Source organism: Mesoplodon densirostris, chromosome 18 (assembly GCF_025265405.1).
Source record: "Mesoplodon densirostris isolate mMesDen1 chromosome 18, mMesDen1 primary haplotype, whole genome shotgun sequence".
Classification (NCBI taxonomy): Eukaryota; Metazoa; Chordata; class Mammalia; order Artiodactyla; family Ziphiidae; genus Mesoplodon; species Mesoplodon densirostris.
Window position 1 is genome coordinate 48364804 of NC_082678.1, and position 24875 is coordinate 48389678.

Here is a 24875-nt window from a genome sequence, read left to right on the forward strand (position 1 = left end):
CGTTTGTAAGTCCAATTTGTTACTAAGCCCGACAAAGTTAGACTAGGTACCCAACTAACACAATCTGCTATATAGTACTGTACTGTAATAGGTTTATAATACTTTTCACAGAAATAATACATAAAGAAAACAAACAGTACCTTGAAAAGCACAGTAGTGCAGTACAACAGCTGGCATACAAGGACTGGCATTGAGTGAACAGGCAAGAAGAGTTACTGACTGGAGGAGGGAGAGGAAGTGGGAGATGGTAGAGCTGAAGGATCGTCAGCAATAGGAGACGGAGGGCAAGCTGCAATTTCACTCACACCTGACGTTGATGGGACAGGTTCTGGTTCCTTGCTGGATTCAATTCTACCTACCCTCTTGAGAAAACGATCCAGTCATGTCTGGGTAGTAGCTCTTTTTTTCTCGTCATAAATGACACGGTAGGACTGGATTGCAATCTGAATGGCTGCTGCAGTACCGTTCTACGTTTGGGTCCTGTGCCTCAAAAAACTAAAAGTGCCTCCTCAAGTAAAATCTCCTTGCCATTTCCCACACTGTCTCTTTGATTCTTCAGTTACTACTTCTTTTGTCTCTCTTCGTCTTTTCTGTGGGTCTCCAATTCCATCAGGTCTTCATTAGTAAGCTCCTCGTGTTGCACAGCAAGGAGTTCAATGAAGTCATCCTCTTGCAGACCTAGCTTGAAATAAAGACACTATACTATTGTTCTCTATACAGTACTGTAAAGTACACAAAAGCACAACCACTTGTAAAGGATGCATGCACGTGACAGTGTACTCCAGACAGGTGAACTGACTCAGGTGATTGGACATGCTAACGCATGTTCCTATTTTTGAAAGTTCACAACTTGAAGGTTCGTATGTAGGGGACTTAACAGAGACAGTGACGAACCCTTTCCTGGTTCTTCTGTTTCTTCCCTTGCTTCCTTGACTAGAGAAGCCTCAAGTACAGAACCATACAGCCCCAAGATGGTGGACTCTCACAAACATCTGAGTGAAAAAGAAACCTTTGTTGTGTCAAGGCTCTGAAATTTGATGAATAATTTGGTTCCCAAGCTCACCTGTCCTTTGGGAATACAGAATTATCAATCACAATTCAGAAAAGGTTGAAAACATGTTTACTGTCTCTTGTACTTTCGACTTTGAGATATTAAATAGATTGCATCTAGGCCTCTCTGCTTTCCAGAAGCTTAGGGGAGGCAGAGCTGTTTCAGAATTATACGCCAGCTTCTCTAGAGGTCATCCTTTGGCTGGTGTGTTAAATATGTGCATGCTGTATGAAGGACATTCTGCTTTCATGGCATGCCTCAATATGAATGAATCATTAAAGGGCATAACACTTCCCCGTTCTGTGCACACTAAGTCTCTGGTGGAGTTCCTTCTTTTCATTCCTTAATTTCTAAACCATATCTCTTCAGAACTAAGTATTGAGATTTTAAGGGAGATAGTCATCACATTAAGCTCTCTGGCCAGCCTGAGCTCTTTCATCTTAAGCCTTTAGTTCTCCCTTTGGTTCTCAATCTAGCTATTCTCTACTGTTGCTCTACTGTTGCTGGCACAAGTCTGGTTTTCTGCTTTTTATTCATTTGGGAACTCCCCCACCCCCCTACCCCAACCCATGCCAAACATCAGGTTTTTCTTTGCTGCTGTACTTAATCTTCCCCACTTTTGACCCAGAAAACACAGATATTTTTTCTGTGTATGGTACAAGAGGCATTGACCTTCATACATCCCAGCTTTCAGTGTTAAGTTTCTCTGTTAATCACAAGATGGAAATGTTCCCAAAATTTAAACTTTTGACACTGGGACATTCCCTGGTGGTCCAGTGGTTAGGCCTCCACGCTTTCACTGCAGGGGGTGTGGGGTTGATCCCTGGTGGGAGATCCCGCATGTGGTGCGGTGCGACCGAAAGAAAAAAAAAAAACTTTTTTCTTCGGCAACTGGGAAAATACTTCAAGATATTTGTTCTCTTCCTTTTGCTGTTCTCTTCTAGTGTAGAATGGCTTTCTGTGATGGTGATTCTTTTCTCTTTATTATCTTATTATCCTTATTTGAGGTTTTTAGTTATTTTGTAAAGTGTCTCTAAGATAATAGTCATCATGTGATAAAGTGAAAAACTCAGTGTGAGGGGAAAATGGTGGTACTATATTGAAAAGTATAGTTTTTACACTTCTATTTTAACAATAGATCTTCCTGTTTTGAAGAAGTACTCTCATTTGATAGAAATATTAATATATCTTGGGGGAGAGGTAAAGACTTCTCTATATGTCAGTCCGGATGTATGCATATAAAATATATTCTGGGACTTCCCTGGTGGCGCAGTGGTTAAGAATCTGCCTGCCAATGCAGGGGACACGGGTTTGATCCCTGGTCCCAGAAGATCCCACATGCTGCGGAGCAGCTAAGCCCATGTGCCACAACTACGGAGCCCGCGCTCTACAGCCCGTGAGCCACAACTACTGAAGCATGTGCACTCTAGGGCCCGCGTGCCGCAACTACTGAGCCCGTGTGCTGCAACTGTGGAAGCCTGCACGTCTAGAGCCTGTGCACCACAACGAAGAGTAGCCCCTGCTCAACACAACTAGAGAAAGCCCATGGACAGCAATGAAGACCCAACGCAGGCAATACACACACACACACACACACACACACACACACACATACACCCCACACGTATGTATGTATGTATGTACTGGGACTTGCCTGGTGGCACACTGGATAAGACTCTGCACTCCCAACGCAGGGGGCCTGGGTTCAATCCCTGGTCAGGGAACTAAATCCCACATGCATGCCACAACTAACAGTTTGCATGCCACAACTAAGGAGCCCACATGCTGGAACTATGGAGCTCGTGAGTTGCAACTAAGTAGCCCGCCTGCTGCAACTAAGATGTGGTGTAACCAAATAAATAAATAAATATTAAAAGAAATATTGTAACAAATGCAATAAAGACTTTAAAAATGGTCCCCATCCAGAAGAAATTTAAAATATATATATATATTCTGATAGATCCCAAACTAACAATTTCAAACAACCATGCCTGATAACTAATAATTGGTCTAGAGAGATTTTTACTGAGGTGATTTTTATTATTTCAACAAGGTGAATTTTACAGAGAGTTTTACGATTTACAGAGGTACCTTGGTTTTTTTCCCCCTGGCTTTTCCCATGATAGTTCTGCATCACCCCTGAGATAACTTTGCATTCTTTCCATTTGACGTAATGATTTGGGAAGCTTGCCTTCATGCAAGCCAGAAATAAATGTATTGTCTTAAGTTTTTTCTCATGTTGGGTCTTTGGAGGAATTTCTTTTCAACAGTCCCTAGTTAACTGAAGATTTTATCAATACTATCATCATCATGTCTGTCATCTGGATTACTTTTCATTGAGAAGGGGGGACTACAGAGTTTGGGACAGAGCTACTTAGTTCATCTTCGTCATGTGTGTGAGAAAATACACATAACAAAATTTACCACGTTGATCATTTTTTTTAAACAGTGATATATATATATTTTTTAAATTATTTATTTATTTGGCTGCGCCGAATGTTGGTTGCGTTATGTGGGATCTTTGTTGCGGATGTGAGATCTAGTTCCCTGACCAGGGATCGAACCCTGGTCCCCTGCATTGGGAGCTCAGAGTCTTAACCACTGGACCACCAGGGAAGTCCCACCATGTTGATCATTTTTTAGTGTATAGTTCAGTGGTGTTAAATACATTCACATTTTTCTGAAGCCATTACCATCCATCCCCCTGATTCTTTCCATCTTGTAAAACCGAAACTATCCATTAAACAGTAACTTCCCATTGTCCCCTTAGCCCCTGGAAACTAACGTTATACTTTCTTTATGACTAATTTAAGTATCTCATATAAGTGGAATCATACAATATTTGTGTTTTTGTGACTGGTTTCTTTCACTTAGTATAATGTCCTTAAGGTTCATCTATGTCGTAGCATATTGCAGAATTTCCTTTTTAATATTCCATTGCATGTATATACCTACCTTTTGCTTATCTCTTCACCCGTCAATGGACAGTTGGTTGCGTCCATGTTGTAGCTATCATGAATAATGCTGCTATGAAAATACCCAGATATATCTGTTCACGATCCTGCTTTCAGTTCTTTTTGGTATATACTCGAAGTGGAATTGCTGGGTCATATGGTAATTCTGTTTTCAGAATTTTTTGAGGAACTACCATACTGGTTTACGCAGCAAATGTACCATTTTACATGACCACCAACAGGGCATGGGGTCCAATTTCTCCACATTCTTGCCAACACCTGTTTTCTGGTTTATTGATAGTGGCCATCCTAATGGGTGTGAAGTGTGGTAGATGATTTTAGTCTTTTAAATAAAGGAAAGAGCTAGATTTTTTTCCCCTTGATTGTCTTGCTCTAAATGCACGCTAGGAGGCTCTTGATTGGGAATCAAATCTGGTTATTATTTAAAATGGCACTTTTGTATCCTCTGTTATAGATTGCTTTGATGGGCTTATTTCCTACCCTCTTCTTTTTTTTTAAACATCAACCAGCCACTTTTCCATATAAAAGACAAGTTATAACCCTTCACATTCTTGGTGCCTTTTCTTCATAATCTATAGCAGATGAATTGGTAAGCCTTCTAGACTACAGTATACCCAGTTCTCAGAATATCTCCAAATGCCTTGGCTTTTGTATTATGAAAGAGTTTTGATCGTCTTTAGTCATTTCATGTACAGAATTCAAGATCAGATCATATAATACTAGATACTTCATAACTCCCTAAGATGCCATAGTCTTGTTAATTGGGTATATTATTTGAATGTACTATAGGCATTTAGCTAAAGTTTGATAACATAGGACACCTATACTAAATTCCCCTTTATGTATTAAATGAACAGAATTCAGACCTTCAGGATGATTCTTTGGGTGTCAGAAACTTCTTTAGGGACAGATACATAGCTAAATTTTCTACAAAATAAAATGTGCTGCAGAAAAAGGGCCTATTGAAATTGCTGAGAAGGAACTATAGAATCTCTTGTTCTATCTAGGGGGGGATCCTTAAATAGGTTTCATTTATCTGTGATATAGTCAGGCCCACCAGAATATATTTCTCAATCTCTATTAACGTAGTTCAGTTTACATTCTTCATTCTTTCATCAAATGTTTGTGTGCCATTTATATCATTAGATACTGTGCTTTTCTGGGAATAGAGAGATAAAGACACAGTTAATACCCTTTTAGGACGGTAGTATTTGATTGGAAGAAAAACACTGATTCTCAACACAGGGAAAGAAGTATGAACATGGGTTGGAGAGCACAGTAAGGCTTTGCAGAATAAGAACTTGATCCAGAGGGATGAATAGTTTCCTAGACAAAGAGAAAAGGTCATGGGTCAACTGATCAATCTTTACATAAAGCAAGCCCAAGACCTCTCCAGAACCTTGAGTGACAGAACCTTTTTAAGGCAGTGTTTGATTCTGTGGCCCTTTTCTGTCCTTGGGGTGTTTGCCGTTGGTGTTTTTGGACTTAATTTGTTTCTATGAGCACACTTCTTGGAAAGTTAGTTGAATGTGGTGGTTAAGAGGGAGCTCAGGCACTTAAGTTACATTGTCTGGGTTCGAATTCTGGTTTTACCACTTAATAGCTGTGTGACTTTATGCAAGTTACTGTTTCAGTTTTTTGTCTTTAAAGTCAGAATTATGTGTTCTGACAGCCGGCAGACATTTTTTTCTATGTTCAGAGAAATCATGGTTATGACCCTGTATACTTTGGTAGGAGGTACATGAGTCCTATCATCCAGTACAGAGCCTGCTTGTTTTCCTGTGATTCTGAACAGTTTGCTTCCATCCTGAGTCTGGCTCTTACTAGAAACTGTAGCCCCCCTTTAGATTTTGTACTCTGTCTTTATAAAATTAATAAGACTATTGGACCTCAGCAGAGACCTGTTTTACCATCTGGCAGGGACAGTCTTGGGAGAATCAAGTTTACTGGGATGTTGTTTACTGTTAGTGGCATGGGAACGTCTGCTCTCTACTAGGCATTGGCAGTTAAGGTTTTTTTTTTTTTTTTTTTTAGATGTTGGGGGTAGGAGTTTATTAATTAATTTATTTTTGCTGTGTTGGGTCTTTGTTTCTGTGCGAGGGCTTCTCTAGTTGTGGCAAGCGGGGGCCACTCTTCATCGCGATGCGCGGGCCTCTCACTACCGCGGCCTCTCTTGTTGCGGAGCACAGGCTCCAGATGCGCAGGCTCAGTAGTTGTGGCTCACGGGCCCAGTTGCTCCGCGGCATATGGGATCTTCCCAGACCAGGGCTCGAACCCGTGTCCCCTGCATTAGCAGGCAGATTTTCAACCACTGCGCCACCAGGGAAGCCCGGCAGTTAAGGTTTTTGAAGAGACTGTTCTGGGAGGTTAACTTGTAGGTGGAAGAAGATGTAAGTAGGAATAAACCACATTTTAATGTATTAATAAGTGTGTATGTTTGTTGTCATTGAAATCATTTATCTTGCATCTATTATAAAAGCAAACGAAAGGATCCCCATACAGATGAATTCAAATAAATGTTCAAATCTGAGATAATATGATTAAATCAAAGCATGACTGTGGAGTCAGAGTGCCTGTTGTAATCCACTGAATTTGTGATTTTGAGCAAATTTCACCCCCACAGTTTTTAGTTTCCTTTTATAAAATGGGGATAATACTGGTACCTACTTCAAAGGTCTGTTCAGATTCGGTGCATTCAGATTCAGTGTGTGTTCCGGTGCAAAGCATTTGGAACAGTGCCTACCGTGAGGTGTTTTATTTGTGAATGAGTTTATCGAAGGAATGTGTAAATAGTTCAGAGAGCAAAAACCAAGACCCAAAGCTATATTAAAGTTGGAGTGCAAAACATTTGACTCTCTTGGCAGGATAGTCAGTAAGAAAAAGAAGCAAGCTGGTTTAATGTAATGGATGTCTAACTAGGCTATTATCACTCTGAAGGAGAAATGACCTGGAACGAAATAAGCTTAGTATTTGGTTAAGATGTCCTTTGAGTTGTGAGGATTATATGTTTCAGAGTTTCTGTAACAGTGGTGATTTTCAGTCAGCTACCCGTTGTCCCCAAACTATCAAGAGTCCCAGAAATTATATTTTATTGCCCAAAACTCATGTACCAAACTGCGCATCCACAAGTAGTGATTTGACCATGAGTTGCAGTTATCTGGTTCATAAACTGTGATCATATCTGCTGCAGATAGATTTGACAGTCTTCCGCCATCTGAGAAATGCTGAGATCGCATTGATAAAATAGTTGCTGCAATAATGATTTCATGAAATACTAGTGTTTGAGAAGGTTGTGTGAATATAACTGGTGTTAGTCCTCTGCTGATGGAGGTTTTAAGGGTGTGGCTAGTCTAGAGTTTTGGATAAATTAGGGTTTTCACATACTTTTGGGGTATTTTATAGTTAGGATTGTGTTTCTGTTGCTGGTGTTAAAAAAAAGGGTAAGGATGACACCAGTGTTATCGGAATTTCTTTATAGTCATAATTTGTACAAATTGGTACAAAACACTGGTTGTAGAACTTTTAGCTCTTTTCTCTTCTGCTTCATGCTACTACTATCCCTTAATCTAGTTCCTTCAGGAGTGAAGAAATTTCTGAAGATAAAGGGCTATGAGGAGTAGTTTGGCTTTTAACAGTAACTACTACAATTCCGTAATAAAAAGGCAGATAACTCAAAAATTGTCATAACATCTGAATGGTATTTTCCAGAGAGCGTACACAAATAGCCAGTTAGCATATGAAAAGATGCTCAACATCATTAGCCATCAAGGAAATGAGAATCAAAATCAGAGATCCCACTTAACACCCACTAGGATGACTTTAAAAAAAAAAAAAAGGGAACAAGTGTTGGTGAGAGTATGGAGGAATTAGAATCCTTCTCTGTTGCTGGTGGAATGTAAAAATGGTGCAGCCCCTGTTAAAAAGTTCAGCAGTTCCTTCCTCAGAAAGTTATCATATGACCCCACAGTTCCACTCCTTAAGAATATATTCAAGAGATTTGAATGCATACTTACATGAATGTTCATAGCAGCATTTTTCATAATAGCCAAAAAGTGGAAAGTCAACTCAAATGTCCATTAACTGATGAACGGATAAGTAAAATGTGGTATACACCTGTATACATTCAGTAAATGAAGTATCGATAGGTGCTGCACTATGGCTGAACCTTGAAACATGCTAAGTGAAAGAAGCCAGTTACAGAAGACAACATACTGTATAGTTCCCTTTGTATGAAATGTCCAAATAGGTAAATCCATAAAGATGGCAAGTGGATTGGTAGTTGCCTAGGGCTGAGGGATTTGGGGGTGAATGGGGAATGACTGCTAATGTGTATGGAGCTTTTCTTTTTCAAATGATGAAAAATGTTCTAAAATTGATTATAGTAATGGTTGTGCAAATTCTGTGAATATAACCACCATTGAATTGTATGCTTTAAATAGGTGAGTTGTATGTGAATTACAGATCAGTAAAGCTGTTATTTAATAATAACAGATAACTGCTACTTTTGTATTTGTACCACAGTCTTTTTTTTTTTTTTTTTTTTGCGGTATGCGGGCCTCTCACTGTTGTGGCCTCCCCCGTTGCGGAGCACAGGCTCCGGACGCGCAGGCTCCGGACGCGCAGGCTCAGCGGCCATGGCTCACGGGCCCAGCCGCTCCGCGGCATATGGGATCCTCCCAGACCGGGGCACGAACCCGTATCCCCTGCATCGGCAGGCGGACTCTCAACCACTTGCGCCACCAGGGAGGCCCATGTACCACAGTCTTTTGTGCATTGTTTTGTGGCTTTTTCAGTGAAGGGAATTGTATACTTAATTGAAGCTGGGATAGTAGAATATCATTGAGTATTTAAAATGTATTTCTCCCCTCACATTGTAAAACTATTATATGATCATTGTTGAAAATTTCTAGAGCACAGAAAAATGAAAAAAATCTGTCATCTGGAATAGTACCCAGAGACATACCATTGTTAAATTTTTAGTGGTATTAGATATTTGGATACAGTTTTTCCATATATAATGTTGCAGAGCTCTACAGTTTAAAAGAATTATGGTCTTTTTTTTGGTGTAGCTAGGTTACTTTTTAAATTGCTTTGTTGTTGGAACAACTTAGATGAAATTACTGGTTCACTTCTGAGGCATGTTTAATTTGTTGTTAGTTTTTGAGAACTAGTATGGCAGTGAGCTTGAAATGATACCCTCTCTACTGCCACTAAATTTAGCCTTTTTTTCATGGCTGTGGTTTAAAAAAAAAAACTGGATGTTTCAGATGAATGCTCAGGCTCCCACAGATGGTCTTATATATGCCTTAATATTTGTTTTTTTAATGCTTCAGAATTGCATTAAAAAATTCAGCTCTAGGGCCTCCCTGGTGGCGCAGTGGTTGAGAGTCCGCCTGCCGATGCAGGGGATACGGGTTCGTGCCCCGGTCTGGGAGGATCCCATATGCCGCGGAGCGGCTGGGCCCGTGAGCCATGGCCGCTGGGCCTGTGCATCCGGAGCCTGTGCTCCGCAACGGGAGAGGCCACAACAGTGAGAGGCCCGCATACCGCAAAAAAAAAAAAAAAAAATTCAGCTCTATTGAGGTAAAATTTATAATATACTACTTATACACGTAAAATTCATTGTTTTTTTAAAAATAATTTAGTTTTGGCTGAGTTGGGTCTTCGTTGCTGCGTGTGGGCTTTCTCTAGTTCTGGTCAGCGGGGCCTACTCTTTGTTGCGGTGCGCGGGCTTCTCAAATTGCGGTGGCTTCTCTTGTTGCGGAGCACAGGCTCTAGGTGCATGAGCTTCAGTAGTTGTGGCTCATGGTCTCTAGAGCGCAGGCTCCGTAGTTATGGCATGTGCGGGCTTAGTTGCTCCACGGCATGTGGGATCTTTCTGGACCAGGGCTCAAACCCGCGTCCCCTGCATTGGCAGGCGGATTCTTAACCACTGTGCCACCAGGGAAGTCCCAACATTCATTGTTTTGATAAATGTATTCAATTGTGTAACCACCACGGTAGAACAATTCTGTTACACCCCAAATTTCCCTTGTACTCCTTTGCTTACAAGCCTCTCACTTAACCCCCATATCTTGGTAACCACTTACTTGCTTTCTGCCTTTATAGTTTTGCATTTTCTATAACTTGATTTAAATGGAATCGTAGTCCTTTTTGGTCTGGCTTTTTTCGTTTTGTTTTTAAAAATATCTTTATGGGAGTATAATCGCTTTACAATGTTGTGTTAGTTTCTGTTGTACAACAAAGTGAATCAGCTATAAGTATACATATATCCCCATATCCTCTCGCTCTTGAGCCTCCCTCCCTGGTCTGGCTTTTTTCAATTAGCATCATGTTCTTTTGTTGTTGTTGTTTGTTTGTTTGTTTTGCGGTACGCGGGCCTCTCACTGTTGTGGCCTCTCCCGTTGCGGAGCACAGGCTCCAGACACGCAGGCTCAGCGGCCATGGCTCACGGGCCCAGCTGCTCCGCGGCATGTGGGATCTTCCTGGACCGGGGCACGAACCCGTGTCCCCTGCATCGGCAGGCGGACTCTCAACCACTGCGCCACCAGGGAAGCCCAGCATCGTGTTTTTTGAAATTCATCCATGTTGTTACTTGTATCAGTAGTTCATTCTTTTTTATTCTTGAGTAGTATTCCATTGTATGGATGGACATTTGGGTTGTTTTCACCTTCTATTATGAATAAAGTTGCTGTGGACATGTATGTAAAAAAGTCTTTGTGCAGATATATATTCGTATCTCTTGGGTAATACCTAGGAGTGGGCTTGCTTAGTCTTACAGTGTTGAACTCTGTAAGAAACTACTGAATTGTTTTCTAAAGATCATATCATCTTAATATTTCTATTTAACTTCTGTTTAAAAAAATATTTATTTGGCTGGGTCAGGTCTTGGTTGCAGAACATGGGATCTTCATTGCAGCATGCAGGATCTTTCGTTGCAGTGCATGGGCTCTTCGTTGCGGCACACTTGCTTTTCTTTAGTTGTGGTGCGCGGGCACCATAGTTGTGGCATGTAGGTTCTCTAGTTGTGGCTTGCGGGCTCAGTAGTTGCAGCACGTGGGCTCAGTAGTTGTGGCATTTGGGCTTAGTTGCCCCCGCAGCATGTGGGATCTTAGTTCCCCGACCAGGGGCTGAACCCGAGTCCCCTGCATTGGAAGGTGGATTCTTAACCACTGCACCACCAGGGAACTCACCCCACTATGTAACTTCTTGATATTCCTGAAAGGATAATTTTTGGAAACATATCATTTCCTGGGATTACACATAATTTATCATATTATTAAGCAGTGTTTCATAAAGTCACCATCTGCATTATACTTTAAGGTATGCTTATGCTTAGAATGTATGCTAAGGGTGCTTGTTAAAATGCAGATCCTTGGGTCTCATCACCAAAAATTCTGATGCAGTAAAAGTTGGAGAGCCACATGCTAATAACGCACTTAGTCTTTTCTAAAAGCATAGTTTTCATTAATATATTTATTCAGTTAGTGTTTATTGAGCTGTTTTTGGCTCTTCCTTTGCATTCACGTGCATTTTATTAACTATTTTTTCCTATACTTGGGATCTCCCAAGGTTTATCTTGGCCCCTTTCTTTGCTCGCCACCTAGTGGTGACAAGTGAGAACCATACAAAACTTTGCTGATGAATGAATTCATAGGAGGTGGACAGTGCCCTTCTAAAGGAGGAAGGATTGCAAATACCCAAAGATAAGTTTGTGTTTGTGACTAGTCAAATGCTCAGTATATGTTTGCTATATGAATGAATTCCCTTTTCTCCAGTGACTACTTTTTGGGGAAGTTCAATTTATTTGTATTTAATTGGGGAATAATTTATTTGAGAGTAAATGCATTTCAGAGCCTGTAAATTTAAAACTTTTGTTTTAAACTGCCAGCTGAATTATTTTTACTGGGAAACGGATAGGTGTGCATTCCTAGTTCTCTTAATATGGGAGAGATGCCTCCAAGCCATACTGAATTATACTTTATACTTGATACTGTATGAAGTCATTTTGGTTCCATACAGTTTATATTCTAGATCCTATTTTTTCTGGGCTCTTAATTTACTTTATCTTTTACATGGTTTTAGTTTTTTACTCATACTAGTTTTGATGATTGTGAAGTTATTTTGTTAAAAAATATGTTTTTTGTTTTACATTAGCTTGAAAGCAAAAAGATCTACTGTGATAAGGATGTTTTCAGGGCTTCCCTGGTGGCGCAGTGGTTGAGAGTCCGCCTGCCGATGCAGGGGACATGGGTTCATGCCCCGGTCCGGGAAGATCCCACATGCCGTGGAGCGGCTGGGCCCGTGAGTCATGGCCGCTGAGCCTGCGCGTCCGGAGCCTGTGCTCCGCAATGGGAGAGGCCACAACAGTGAGAGGCCCGGCCCGCGTACCGCACAAAAAAAAAAAAAAAAAAAAAGGATGTTTCAATAAAACATAGTTTGTACGGTCTCATTTTATTTTCACTTATAGAAATGGTGGAATCAATGAAGAAAGTAGCAGGGATGGATGTGGAGTTGACAGTTGAAGAAAGAAACCTCCTATCTGTTGCATATAAAAATGTGATTGGAGCTAGAAGAGCTTCCTGGAGGATAATCAGCAGCATTGAACAGAAAGAAGAAAACAAGGGAGGAGAAGACAAACTAAAAATGATTCGGGAATATCGGCAAATGGTGAGATTGTCGTATCCTAGACAAGTTTAAAGAATGATGTCTTAGGTGGTGGACTGTTTAAATCATAGCCTAGTACACACATCGTTGTATACCTGTGTAATGTATATTTTACATTTTAATGTATTTACCTCTTTCACTCACCGGTATTGGGAATTATAGGCTATACAGTATTTCAGGACAGAGGAGAAGAACTTTTTTTCCTTGGAAGCTGCAGAGAGTAGTGTCGAGCACCACACAAGTAAAGAACGAATTTAATCTTTGTTTTTATTGTGGTAACTACAGAATACTTCCTTGAGTGACTTGAAATTACCATTCAGGACAATTTAACAAATATTTGTGTGTCTATTATGTGCCACACCAGTTGCTAGGTGTTATGTGCAAAGTTGAGACAGTTACAGTTAATATCTTTATGGAAGATCAGTCTAGTCATTGTTTTTTTAATAGAATAGAAAGTATCAGAGGGCATTGGACATTATTTCATAAAGTTATTGTTTCATATATTACATGTGGATATATGCGATATGTGATGTTTTTATTGTGGGTTTTGGTCAAAAAAGTTTGATCTAGTGCAGTGGTTCTCAACCAGAGGTGACTTTGCTCCTCAGAGGACATTTGGCAATGTCTAGAGACATTTTGGGTTGTCACAACTTGACAGTTCTGCTGGTATTTCAGTGGGTAGAAATGGGGATACTTCTGAGCATCCTGTTATGCATAGAATAGCCCCCCCCCACTGTTGAGAAACTGATTCTAGTGGACTGATTCTAAACACACTCTTAAGAGTACAGTGAGGGAAATAACAGAAGCAGTCACAAAGTTAGCATGGGGGGTAGTAAATTTGGTAGGGGGAGGGAAAAGGGAAACATTTACTGACTGACATGGGGAGATATTTGTAATATATATAATTGTGCAAGATACTGTATTTAATCTTTAAATGACCATGTAAAGGGTAGGTATTACTCCAGTTCATAGATGGGAAAACAGGTGTTCTGAGTGATTAAGTAACATACCTGGGGTTACAGAGAAGGTGGTTAGCTGGTACCAGTGTGACCATTACTTTCAAATATGTTGAAAAAAGAATATGGATTGTCAATAGACAAGTTTGGTGTCTCAGAGGGATGAGGAAATGAGAAAGTGCTAAAGAGTTAAGTCTGTGAACTAGATTGTGGGATTTGGGATAAGTAGGAAAGGAAGCAGGAAGCAAAGGGAGGAACTGATAAATTGGGAGAAGATGAAAGAGTCAAGAGGTTGGAATTTAAGACTTCCAGGATAGAACAGCACAGTTAGGAGTATGGACAAGTGAAGGTCACAGAGTTGAGATGAAGGAACTGTGTTGAAAGGAACATGATAATACCTTGGTGTGTGATACCCGGAATTGTAGAAGTAAGCTGTAGATACTCAGTAAATGTGGGTGAAGAGCCTGTGGAGATCTACTGATAACAGAAATTGAGAAATTAAAACATAGTGGATGAGCTTCCAAGGAGGAAGGGTTTGGACTATTAGGAGAGCAATCATATTGAGTCAGTGAGGAGTTAAGAGATTCAGAAATCATCCTTCTCTTCGAGTAGTCTATCTTTACTTGAAAAGCCATAAAGAAGGTAGTTCATTCAGGAGAAAGCTGGTTTTACTTAGGATCAGAACGAGCTTATAGGAGAAGAGAGAGTGGGCGAATTATTTACAGTGGGAAGGAGGTGGTTCCAGAGGGCATGAAATGAATTTGGAAAGGTTGAACAATGTCACTGTAGTAATAGAAAATGGAAAGCAGATTGTGTATATATGTTTAGGAGTAGTGTGTGTTTTTGGCATGATAAACGAATTGGGACGAGTGGCAGTATTTCCTTGAGTTTACAGATTTTTGGTGTTGTAACTGGCTGTGGATCTACCACTCAGGTGGCTGGCTGTTGAGCATAGTAGTGGTTAGAAATGTGAGCCTTGGAAGCAGAATACCTTGGTTTGAATTCTTATTCCATCCCTTACAAACTGTGACTCTAACCATGCAACCTTACCTGGGTTCAAGTTCTCACTCTGCCCCTAAGTTCTTTAAGTTAGTGATCTTTGGACAAATACAGTAATCTTTGTTTTCCCATTAAGTGGAGACAATAGTTGCTACCTCATTAAAGAAGCTACTTAATATAAATGTGCTGCATTTAGTAAGTAGTAATCACTGTTAGTTCTGTAGCTGAACTGTGAGGGTTTTTTTAAGCACTTAAGTAATGGCACTTAGGAAGAAAGACTTTCCATAAACCGGAGACAGCTTTTCTCTGCTTTTGTATTAAGAGAGGGAAGGGGGGTTTGGAGAGGGGTATGCATGTTCTCTTCTCCAAAACCAGAGATAGAATGTTATCATTTATATATAATTTCTTAAACAATTTTTTTGACTTGTTTTTCAGGTTGAGACTGAGCTAAAGTTAATCTGTTGTGACATTCTGGATGTACTGGACAAACACCTCATTCCAGCAGCTAACACTGGCGAGTCCAAGGTTTTCTATTATAAAATGTAGGTTCTATACTAGAAGGGAAAATGTCAGATAAATGTTGGCTCTCTTAGAATCATCACTTTTTAATGTAGGTTTACAACATTTTATTTAACGTTGGAGAGATAGTTACGGGAGGAGTGAGTCTCAAATTAATTTTTGAATACTCATTTGCAGATTCACTGCTAAGAAGAATCAATATTACTGCATTTAGGTGGTCAGACTATTACTGTAAAAATGTACTAGGTTTCGCTTTACCTATTCATACTCATTTGCTTGTGTGGGGCTGCCCCCCTGGCTATAAGCAGTGCATTACACAGTTCAGTCTTAACAATTTATATGGAAGTTTCATTTCATGATTAACAAACTGTTGTGCCATTCTTTGGAACCACTTTTTATATTTAATTCTCGTCTATCAAGTGATAAATTTGTTGATTTTTGAGCCTTTTCAGTTAATTTCTCTAGGATTTTACTTATATTTGGCAATGTGAAATCTCTGAGGAGGAAAACTAAATAGATGAGTCAGTCATTCCTGAAAGAGACTTTTTGAAATTATTGAAGTATACCTGTTTCATATTTTTGTCACATACGTGATCTTATGTAATACAGAAACCTTTTAACAACTTATTTAAAAAGCATTATTCCTAATTCTGTTTTTTTGTTTTTGTTTTGTTTTAGGAAAGGGGACTACCACAGGTATCTGGCTGAATTTGCCACAGGAAATGACAGGAAGGAAGCTGCGGAGAACAGCCTAGTGGCTTATAAAGCTGCTAGTGATATTGCAATGACAGAACTTCCACCAACACATCCCATTCGCTTAGGTCTTGCTCTCAATTTTTCCGTATTCTACTATGAAATTCTTAATTCCCCTGACCGTGCCTGCAGGTAGGTCATGAAAGAGAACAAACGCTCTCACTTTGGAAGTAAAAAAGGTTACAAAGGAGAATAGCTACTTGTTTTTTGTCTTGTTCCTTGGGACTGCCTTCGTTGGCTTGGCCCTGTAATAAAGAATTATTCTGGCTTTTAATGCAGCTGTTTTGGATGATATAAAGACAGACCTATCTCATTTCACTAGGATAGCAGTTAGGATAATTATGTTGATGGGGAAAAATTTGATTGGTAGATTGAAAGGAACCTTGTTACAGAGTAAGAGGAAGGAATGGGGAATTTTCGTAATAGAATTACCTTCATTTCTGTATATTAGCTTTCAGTCTTTATAGCATGTGTTTAATATAGTTATGCTCTTAGTGTACATGTCATTTTGTATTTTCTGTCATAAAATTTGGCATCCTATTGATGTATGTAAAAGTACTCCCCTATTTATACATCAGATTGTTCCTTTTTTTTTTTTTGCGGTACTCGGGCCTCTCACTGTTGTGGCTTCTCCCGTCGCGGAGCACAGGCTCCAGATGCACAGGCTCAGCGGCCATGGCTCGCGGGCCCAGCTGCTCCGCGGCATGTGGGATCTTCCCGGACCGGGGCACGAACGCGTGTCCCCTGCGTCGGCAGGCGGACTCTCAACCACTGTGCCACCAAGGAAAGCCCCCTGTTACCAATTTTTGATACACATATAAATTTAAGGAATATCTTTATGTACATAGCTTTTTACTTTTTAAATATACATAACATGAAGTTTAGTGTTCTATTTTTAAAAAATCTTCTTTCTTTCTTTATTTGCTGCATTGGGTCTTCCTTGCGGTGCGTGGGCTTCTCGTTGTGGTGGCTTCTTTTGTTGCGGAGCACGGGCTCTAGGTGCGCGGGTTTCAGTAGTTGTGGCTTGCGGGCTCTAGAGCGCAGGCTCAGTAGTTGTAGCACATGGGCTTAGTTGCTCTGCGGCATGTGGGATCTTCCCAGACCAGGGCTAGAACCACTGTCGCCTGCACTGGCAGGAGGATTCTTAACTACTGCACCATCAGGGAAGCCCTAGCATTTTGTTTTTAAATGTGCAATTCAGTGGCATTAAGTACACCCACAATATTGCCTGTCACCACTATTTCTAAAACTTTTTCATCACCTGAAACAAACTGATCAATAAACAGTAACTCCGTATTTCCTTCTGCCCCAGTCCCTGGTAATCTCTACTTCCTGTCTTTATGAGTTTTCCTATTTTAGATACCTCATATAGTAGGAATATGTATTTATTTTTTGTAACTTCAGTGTTCTTGAGTATGTAGGAATCAGATATTCCATGAAAGGAGAGATTTTCCTGATGTAAGGTGGATTCATTTGAATGCAAATAAATATTAATTTATCTAAAAACATTCTAAATGTTGCTAGTCGAGTTTGTCCAAACAGGTAATATGTCTTGACTAATAAAGAAGCTATAGCTGTTTAGCTGATAGTACTGGTTGAATCTTTCATTGCCATTCTCCAGGCTAGCTGTCCCACACGTAGCTTCAACTTAGTCCTTTCCATGCTTTTGCTTTAATCTGAAGTGTGCCATTTGTGCTGTTTTCCTACCCATTAATTAGTTCAAATATGACCTCCCCATTTGCTCCTCCTCTTGGATCCCTAAAGTACTTTCTCCAGGATAGCACTTCATCCTCCTTTTACAGTAGTTATTTATGTGTCAGTCCCTCTATTCTTAGATGTTTTGAAAAGTTCATTGTGTACCCAGGTTAGGTCTCTCTTTCCTCTTTTCTTTTCCCCACCCATGTCCATCATCACTTGGTGTACATAGTAGGCAGTACTCAATAAGTGAATGTGAATTTTGTTTCATTTTAACTGTAGTAATTTCGCTTATATGATCACATTTTTGTGAGTTCTGTATTGCCTATTTTTCTTGCTCCATTAACATTAAATTCTGTTGGATTAAATTGTGAGATACTGTCCCAGAATTTTCTCTTTTTGCATTAAAACTTCGTTAAATAAGTGAACTGTTGACTAGAATTTGGAAATACCTTTAATATGCATGTATTTTGGTGGTGGATTAGAATGGAATTTGGTCTGCTTGTCAAAAGCATAGTCAAAAGTGGAACTCCAAAAGTTCCAGTAGTTCCAAAGTTGCTGGATTACAAAATTAAAAAGGGAGTTAATAGGAAGTTAATTTTCATCAGTTACATCTGCTTTTCCTTTATTTCAGTGCCTAAACCTAAGCATTCAGTGTCGCTATTACTGTGTGATAACTGAAGAAAAGACTGAAATTTAACTTATGTCATTTCCAATTCTGGTTTTGGACTTTTTTAGTTTATTTTTGTAATACATTTATGTAAACACTTGTAGGTTGGCAAAAGCAGCTTTTGATGATGCAATTGCAGAACTGGATACGCTGAGTGAAGAAAGCTATAAGGACTCTACGCTTATCATGCAGTTGTTACGTGATAATCTGACACTATGGACTTCAGACATGCAGGGTGATGGTAAGGAGACTGAAGTTAAAGTGTTGTCTCTTTCAGTTGTTGGATCTGTTTACTCTTAGAAGTTGGGATTTCTTTACATTAAGCTACAGTTTAGACTCAACAGCCTTTCCTCCAAACTATCAAATTTTGATTACTGCCTTTACCGGAAATGATATCAAAGTACAGTCTTCCATTTTGGTCTGTAAGATGATAAAAGACCTGTTTGGGAAAGGGGATCTTTTGTTAATATTCAAAGATTTAAAGTTTTGCCTCTAATACTGTTTGCTAAACTTAGTTTACCTCTTCTCTCACACTGTGTTTTGAAAGATGGAGGGAGAGGAAGCAGTTCATATTATCATTTCTCAGATTCAATTTTAGGGGGTCTAAGGTTAATTGTATTTGATTGTCATGATCACTGCTTTGGCTGAGTGGTAATCCTCAGGTTAAAGCTAGATGGTTGGGGGGAAGGGTAAGCTGTGACAAAGTGAGAGAGTGGCATGGACATATATACACTACCAAACGTAAAATAGCTAGTGGGAAGCAGCCGCATAGCACAGGGAGATCAGTTCGGTGCTTTGTGACCACCTAGAGGGGTGGGATAGGGAGGGTGGGAGGGAGGGAGATGCAAGAAGGAAGAGATATGGGAATATATGTATATGTATAACTGATTCACTTTGTTATAAAGCAGAAACTAACACACCATTGTAAAGCAATTATACTTCAATAAAGATGTTAAAAAAAACAAAAACAAAAAACTAGATGGTTATAAGTAGATATTTATGAAGCATCTTTTCTGTGTGGAAATCTTTTATCTAAAAAAAGAACTAGTTTACCTCTGTATTCTACACAACAAATGGCATGTCCTGCCCATAGGTCCTTATTTAAGAGGTCTGGTGTAGTGTCTTGTTTTCTAGCGTTGCAGTTCTAAATAGTTACTAGAATGTTTTATAAAATTTAATCTTGTGATGGGCGGTGGGATGGGGTGGGTGCTTAATGTTTCTTCCAGTTGTAAAAGGCCAAATTTGTCACGTTTCTTGATTTTAAAGGATATTTTATTCTGCCCATTTCTAAAGAATTGTTTTAATCCATGATACATCATTGAAGGAGGGGGGATGGGACGGGGAGATGGACACAAACTAGTGTGGCATGATAATTATGAGAGTTTTTGTAATTGGTGGTGGTGATATGGGGAGTGGAAATAAAGTTTCTTGTCACTTTCAGCTACAGATCCTTTAAGAGTGTATTACCCAAACTGAAGCATGTGTTGTATTGCTTGAGGCTAGCTGTATTTTCCGTTGGTCAAACCAACATGTTGTACTGTATTTGGAAACATACTTTTTAAAGATGTATTTGAAAATGGGTGTCAGGGCATGTAGGTTGACAGTGGAAGGATAAAGTCAGATTTTAGAATTATCTTGAGTCATGGTTACTGAAGTGAGAATTAGGTGACTCAGCTTCTAAAGTGCACCAGCTTGATGAACTATTTAGAAACTTGACTAGGGTTGGCTTGATATATGTGGCACATGTGACCTACTTGCACACTTTACCAACAAAGCCAGATGGAGCCACAGATGACTTTTCATTCAACACAGTACTTGAGGGGCAACCAGTACCAGTCTGTGGGACTCAAAGCCAATTTAACCATCTCTGAACTAATGACTAAGGTTCCTTCCAGCTTTAAATTCTATTGTATTCTAACAATAACTACTAAGAAGAATGGCCAAATAGCTGTGGACTCTTCACAGTCACCCCCAGCTCAGAGAAGACTAATATCTCTGCCTGTTTGAGGGGATAAAAGGAAAGCATGTGGAGAGTTTGGTAAGCGGTATTGACCTATAAGTAAGCTCTATACCCCTTTGACCTCTGGGGATGTTTTTTTGAGGGTGAAAAGTAACAAAAAGAAGGTGACTTTGAAAAGCAATTTTTTTTAGACATTTGATGCCAGCTCTTATAACTAAGTTGCTAGGTTACAAAAATAAAGTCTATATTTTTCATTATCACTCATAACCAAGAATTGATTGAGGGTAGACCGTATGTCACTCTATTTTTATACAGAACCAAAGATAATGCTTTCTCTTGGTTATTGAGCATTGTTTTATGAAATGGATCATTTAAAAATAGGGTATCTTTAGATTTGTTATGTTTTCATAGTTGGGAAGGTTCTTTGTACAAATTGTTTTATTACATTTTAGGGTAGATTTCTCTTTAATCCTAAAACACTTAAAAATCTAGTGAAATTCAGTTGCATCAATTCCTTTTCACTTTGTAAATTGACCAATTGATTAAATTTGGTCGAAACAGACTGATTTTCATTTAAGAGGTTTGTCGCAAAATATTTGGAATTATGAAGCAATTTAATGTGAAAAATTCAAGTGGTCTATCTTGAAATTTTAGCAATATTAACAAGCTATCTGAATTTACAAATTGTTGTCGGTACTAGGAAATTATTTTCCAGTTTTGATAAAAGGTAGAGTATTACATGTTAAATTGGTTTTGTGATTTAGAATCAATGCTGAATGTAGAAGAATTTTGGTCATGAAATTGGTCAGGATGTTACTTGCATTTATTTTAAGGATTATTTAGATGGTTTTCTCCTTTTTTACTTTAAATATGAAAAATGGTGTAAAAAACCTTTTGAATTGAGGGTTTCTGAAGGAAGAAGTATATATTGTTCACAAGCCTTTACTTACACGTTTATATGTTTTTAACTGCAGAGTATGTTAATGTCTGTCTGGGTCTGTTGAAACATAATTCTTTAAAGGGAGCACCACTTTTTCTCATCAAGTGATTTCAGTCCTTTTCTCTTAACCTGTGGTCAGAGGACTGTTAAATACACAATTCCATAGAGAGGAAGTGTGTTCTCTGCCCGTTCCCCTCCTCCCCCCCAAATCTAGAAACTGGGCAAAGAAATACGTATCTGAAGAACCCTTTTTGCCCCCCTTCTGTATACCTTTTAAGAGGATATTATTTCATCCTCTTAAAAAGGAACAGATTATTTCTTAGAGTGAAGTTCATACAAAGTAAAAAGATCAAAATCTGACTCCCCTAAATCATTGATGTTTTCCTTTGTCCTGCTCTTGGTTTATTTTTCTTGTAATGTTGCTTTCATATGATTGTTCTCCCTCCCTTTCTCCTTGCAATATAGATTCCTAAAGGAAAATCCAACTCTTCCTTTCCTAAAAACTCTACTTTGTAAGTCATTATCATGGCACAGTGAATTCTGCTTTTAGTTTTGGTTCTTCACTAATCATGCCTGCATATCATCATCTTGTCGCTTAAAAAACTGCCTGTTCTACATTCCAGGATGTGAAACCTTCTAAGACATTTATGATCTGCTACCCCTGTCTACCTCTGTTTGGGTGTGACTTATGTGACAGTATTTTTATGCCAGAGTTACTTGGAACTTTTGGCAAATCTGATGGTTGCTTATGAGTAAATTAGAGCGTGCTCTGTTGTTGTATGTTAACCATATTTTGGCAGCGTATGGCTGTTAAAAATGAGAGTGAACGTGCCTATCATTTCCTAAGTTTGAATACATTATTGTTCTCCGGGGAAACAGTTGGGCGGACCATCATTTCTTCCCGCAGTAAATAGTTACTTTTGTCTTTCCTTGCACGTCTTTTTCTAAATGTGAGTCAAAAATCTTTATGTACATTAAGTACTTTTAGAGTTAAGCAATCAATGTCAAATATTTTCATCACAAAAGAAATGTTAAAATGACTGAAACTATCTTTACTTAACCCTTATTGCCATGACAGCATTTATTGTATCAAGGTCTTTAAGACTGTTTAAAAGCATTCCTCAGAGTTTTGCTTTATGTCTGTAGGCAGCCGGTCTTAGTGTCATTTGTCCATTCTAATTAAGTAATTTAACAAGCACTATGAATGGATGGGTTGTCTGAACTATCATACCATGATTGTTGGGTTAGTTAATTGATTTTCATTTATTTTGATCAGACTAGTAACTACATAGGAATTACAAGTGGCTTGTTAAAGAAGAAGAATGTAACTTTTACCTGTTTATTTTTTGGCAAAAGCCTGCATGCTTCCTTATTATGGCTGACTTATTTAATGCTTATTAATAGGTAGATGATTCTCTGGTAAATAGGCTGGCTTTCTGTTGCATGTCATAGTGCAGTTGAAACTCCTCAGGCTAATCATCGCGTTCAAAGGGAAAAGAAAAGTGGCATGAGAGAACTGGTCCAAATGCCCTTCTTTAATAACCTCAGTGGTCTGGTTTACTTTGAGCATGCTATTCCACTCTGGAGTGAGAAATTGTGATTATGGTTTGGTGTGACTGTCCAGGATACAAAATGTGTAAAATATTCGTTTACAAAAGCAGAATCCTCCCTCTAAAACTATAGAACTCCTTTGAAGAATTTTACTGCTCAATTCTCTTATTGAAACATTTCTAATAATGGGGCCTGCAGAAAAATAAGATTTTGCAAAAAATTATAAAGTACTCTTGGTTCTTGAAGAGGTGAGGTTATTGAGAAAGAGTATTTTGACTCAAGATATACATGAAAGCTTGAAAATCATTTTAACAATATGGTTACCTGGCTGTCTACCTAAGAGCTTTTGTAGCATAAAAACACTGACTTTTACTATGCATCCGTTTTTGTTTTTGTTTTTTTCATCCTGTTGATCATTCAGGACCTTGATCCAGCAGCACCTCTTGGCTTAGGCATCTCAGGTGTCAAGGTAGAAATCCTTTGCCTGTCTGTGTTTAAACCAATTGTAGCAAATATAAGGAGTCTTTATGCTTGGAATGATACCCTTGTGACCACAACAGCCTAGTTTAGTCATTATGAAATAATTAACTGTCATTCTTCTTTGCAGGTGAAGAGCAGAATAAAGAAGCGCTGCAGGATGTGGAAGATGAAAATCAGTGAGACATAAAAGCCAACAAGAGAAACCATCTCTGACCACCCCACACCTTCCCATCCCACCCCTCTTGGAAATTCCCCCATTGTCACTGAGAACCACCAAATCTGACTTTTACATTTGGTCTCAGAATTTAGGTTCCTGCCCTGTTGGTTTTTGTTTTTGTTTTTGTTTTTTAAAAAACAGTTTTCAAAAGTTCTTAAAGGCAAGAGTGAATTTCTGTGGATTTTACTGGTCCCAGCTTTTAGGTTCTTTAAGACACTAACAGGACTGCATAGAGGCTTTTTCAGCATTACTGTATTGTCTCCTGCCAGATGTGGCAAGGTCACCATTAGAAATGGAAATACATTCGAAAGCCATTAGACTTTTAGGTGATGCAAGCATCTAAGAGAAAGGTTAATCACACTATAGAGGTGTATGTGGTATCATTTTCCCTTTTTCTAATTGTTTAAATTGAACTTTATACCAATGTTTAAAATTAATTGGATGTTAGCTTGAGGTGGTTAAAGGTTGTTTGGGGAGTTTGTTCTAATGGTTTTGCTGTAAAAAGTGTTTCAAACTCTGCTGAAATGTTGCTGAAAAGCATGGTGCTGGTAACAGTTCAACAATCCGTGGCTGCTCATTCTTGCCTACTTTACTCTCCCTCTGAAGCAGGTTAGCATTGAAGGTGGTAATGGAAAAGCCTGCATGCGTGTTCAATTCTTTGTTTCTTCTCCTTCCCTCTCTCCCTGGGCCCCGCCCCTCCCCTCCTTCGCTCGCTCAACCTCTTTTGTTCAGTATGTGTAACTTGAAGCTAATTTGTACTACTGGATATCTGACTGGAGCCACAGATACAGAATCTGTATTGTTCTTACTGAAACACAGCATGGATTAACATTAAACTTAAATAAAACAAACCTAAATTAAAAATGCCAAACATCATTGCGCCTCCATCCTTTATCCTTCTAAAATAAAATCTCTAGTCTGAACATATTGATTATATTGTTTGCCTGAATGTGAAAAAGATCCCATTTATTTTTTTCCTTCCGTAAATCACTTGTCTGTTTCCCAAAAATGATGTATATTTCTGGGGGGAAAATACCTGTAACCTGGTTGTGAAGAACAACTATAAGTAGTGCAAGTATCCTGTCTTCTAAACCAGATAACAACATGATGTTTATTTTAATCATTAAAGTGCCAGTGTGTATTTATAATACAAGGTGTAATTGTGGATCATCTAGCATGGAATTTTTGGGGTTGTGCAACCAAAGGCTGAATATGTGAATGTGTCAGAATAATCCTTCTTAGGCTGAGGGAAAAATCCCCCCCGCCCCAATCAGTGACAGGAGCAGAGAAGAATGATTAAATTCATTCTCAGTATATGTGTACACATGGTAAAACAATAGTATGGTAGTCCCCTTTATTAGAAACACTCAATGTAAGAATATCTTCCAGAGATCATATACATCAGTGCATATAGATAGCATAGATCATTGTCAGGCATTGAG

General features: G+C 39.0%; 1 protein-coding gene across 1 annotated transcript in view; it reads left to right on the forward strand.

Annotated features, from left to right (window-relative positions):
• Positions 1 to 24304, forward strand: part of YWHAE (tyrosine 3-monooxygenase/tryptophan 5-monooxygenase activation protein epsilon) — a 44973-nt gene extending 20669 nt beyond the window's left edge. The window contains exons 2-6 of the mRNA XM_060082938.1: positions 12497 to 12696; positions 15084 to 15190; positions 15846 to 16052; positions 18390 to 18526; positions 23344 to 24304. Of these exons, the coding sequence (XP_059938921.1) occupies positions 12497 to 12696; positions 15084 to 15190; positions 15846 to 16052; positions 18390 to 18526; positions 23344 to 23396 (704 nt within the window). The 3' untranslated portion in view covers positions 23397 to 24304. The remainder of the gene's footprint in view (positions 1 to 12496; positions 12697 to 15083; positions 15191 to 15845; positions 16053 to 18389; positions 18527 to 23343) is intronic.
• The last annotated feature ends 571 nt before the right edge of the window (positions 24305 to 24875 follow it).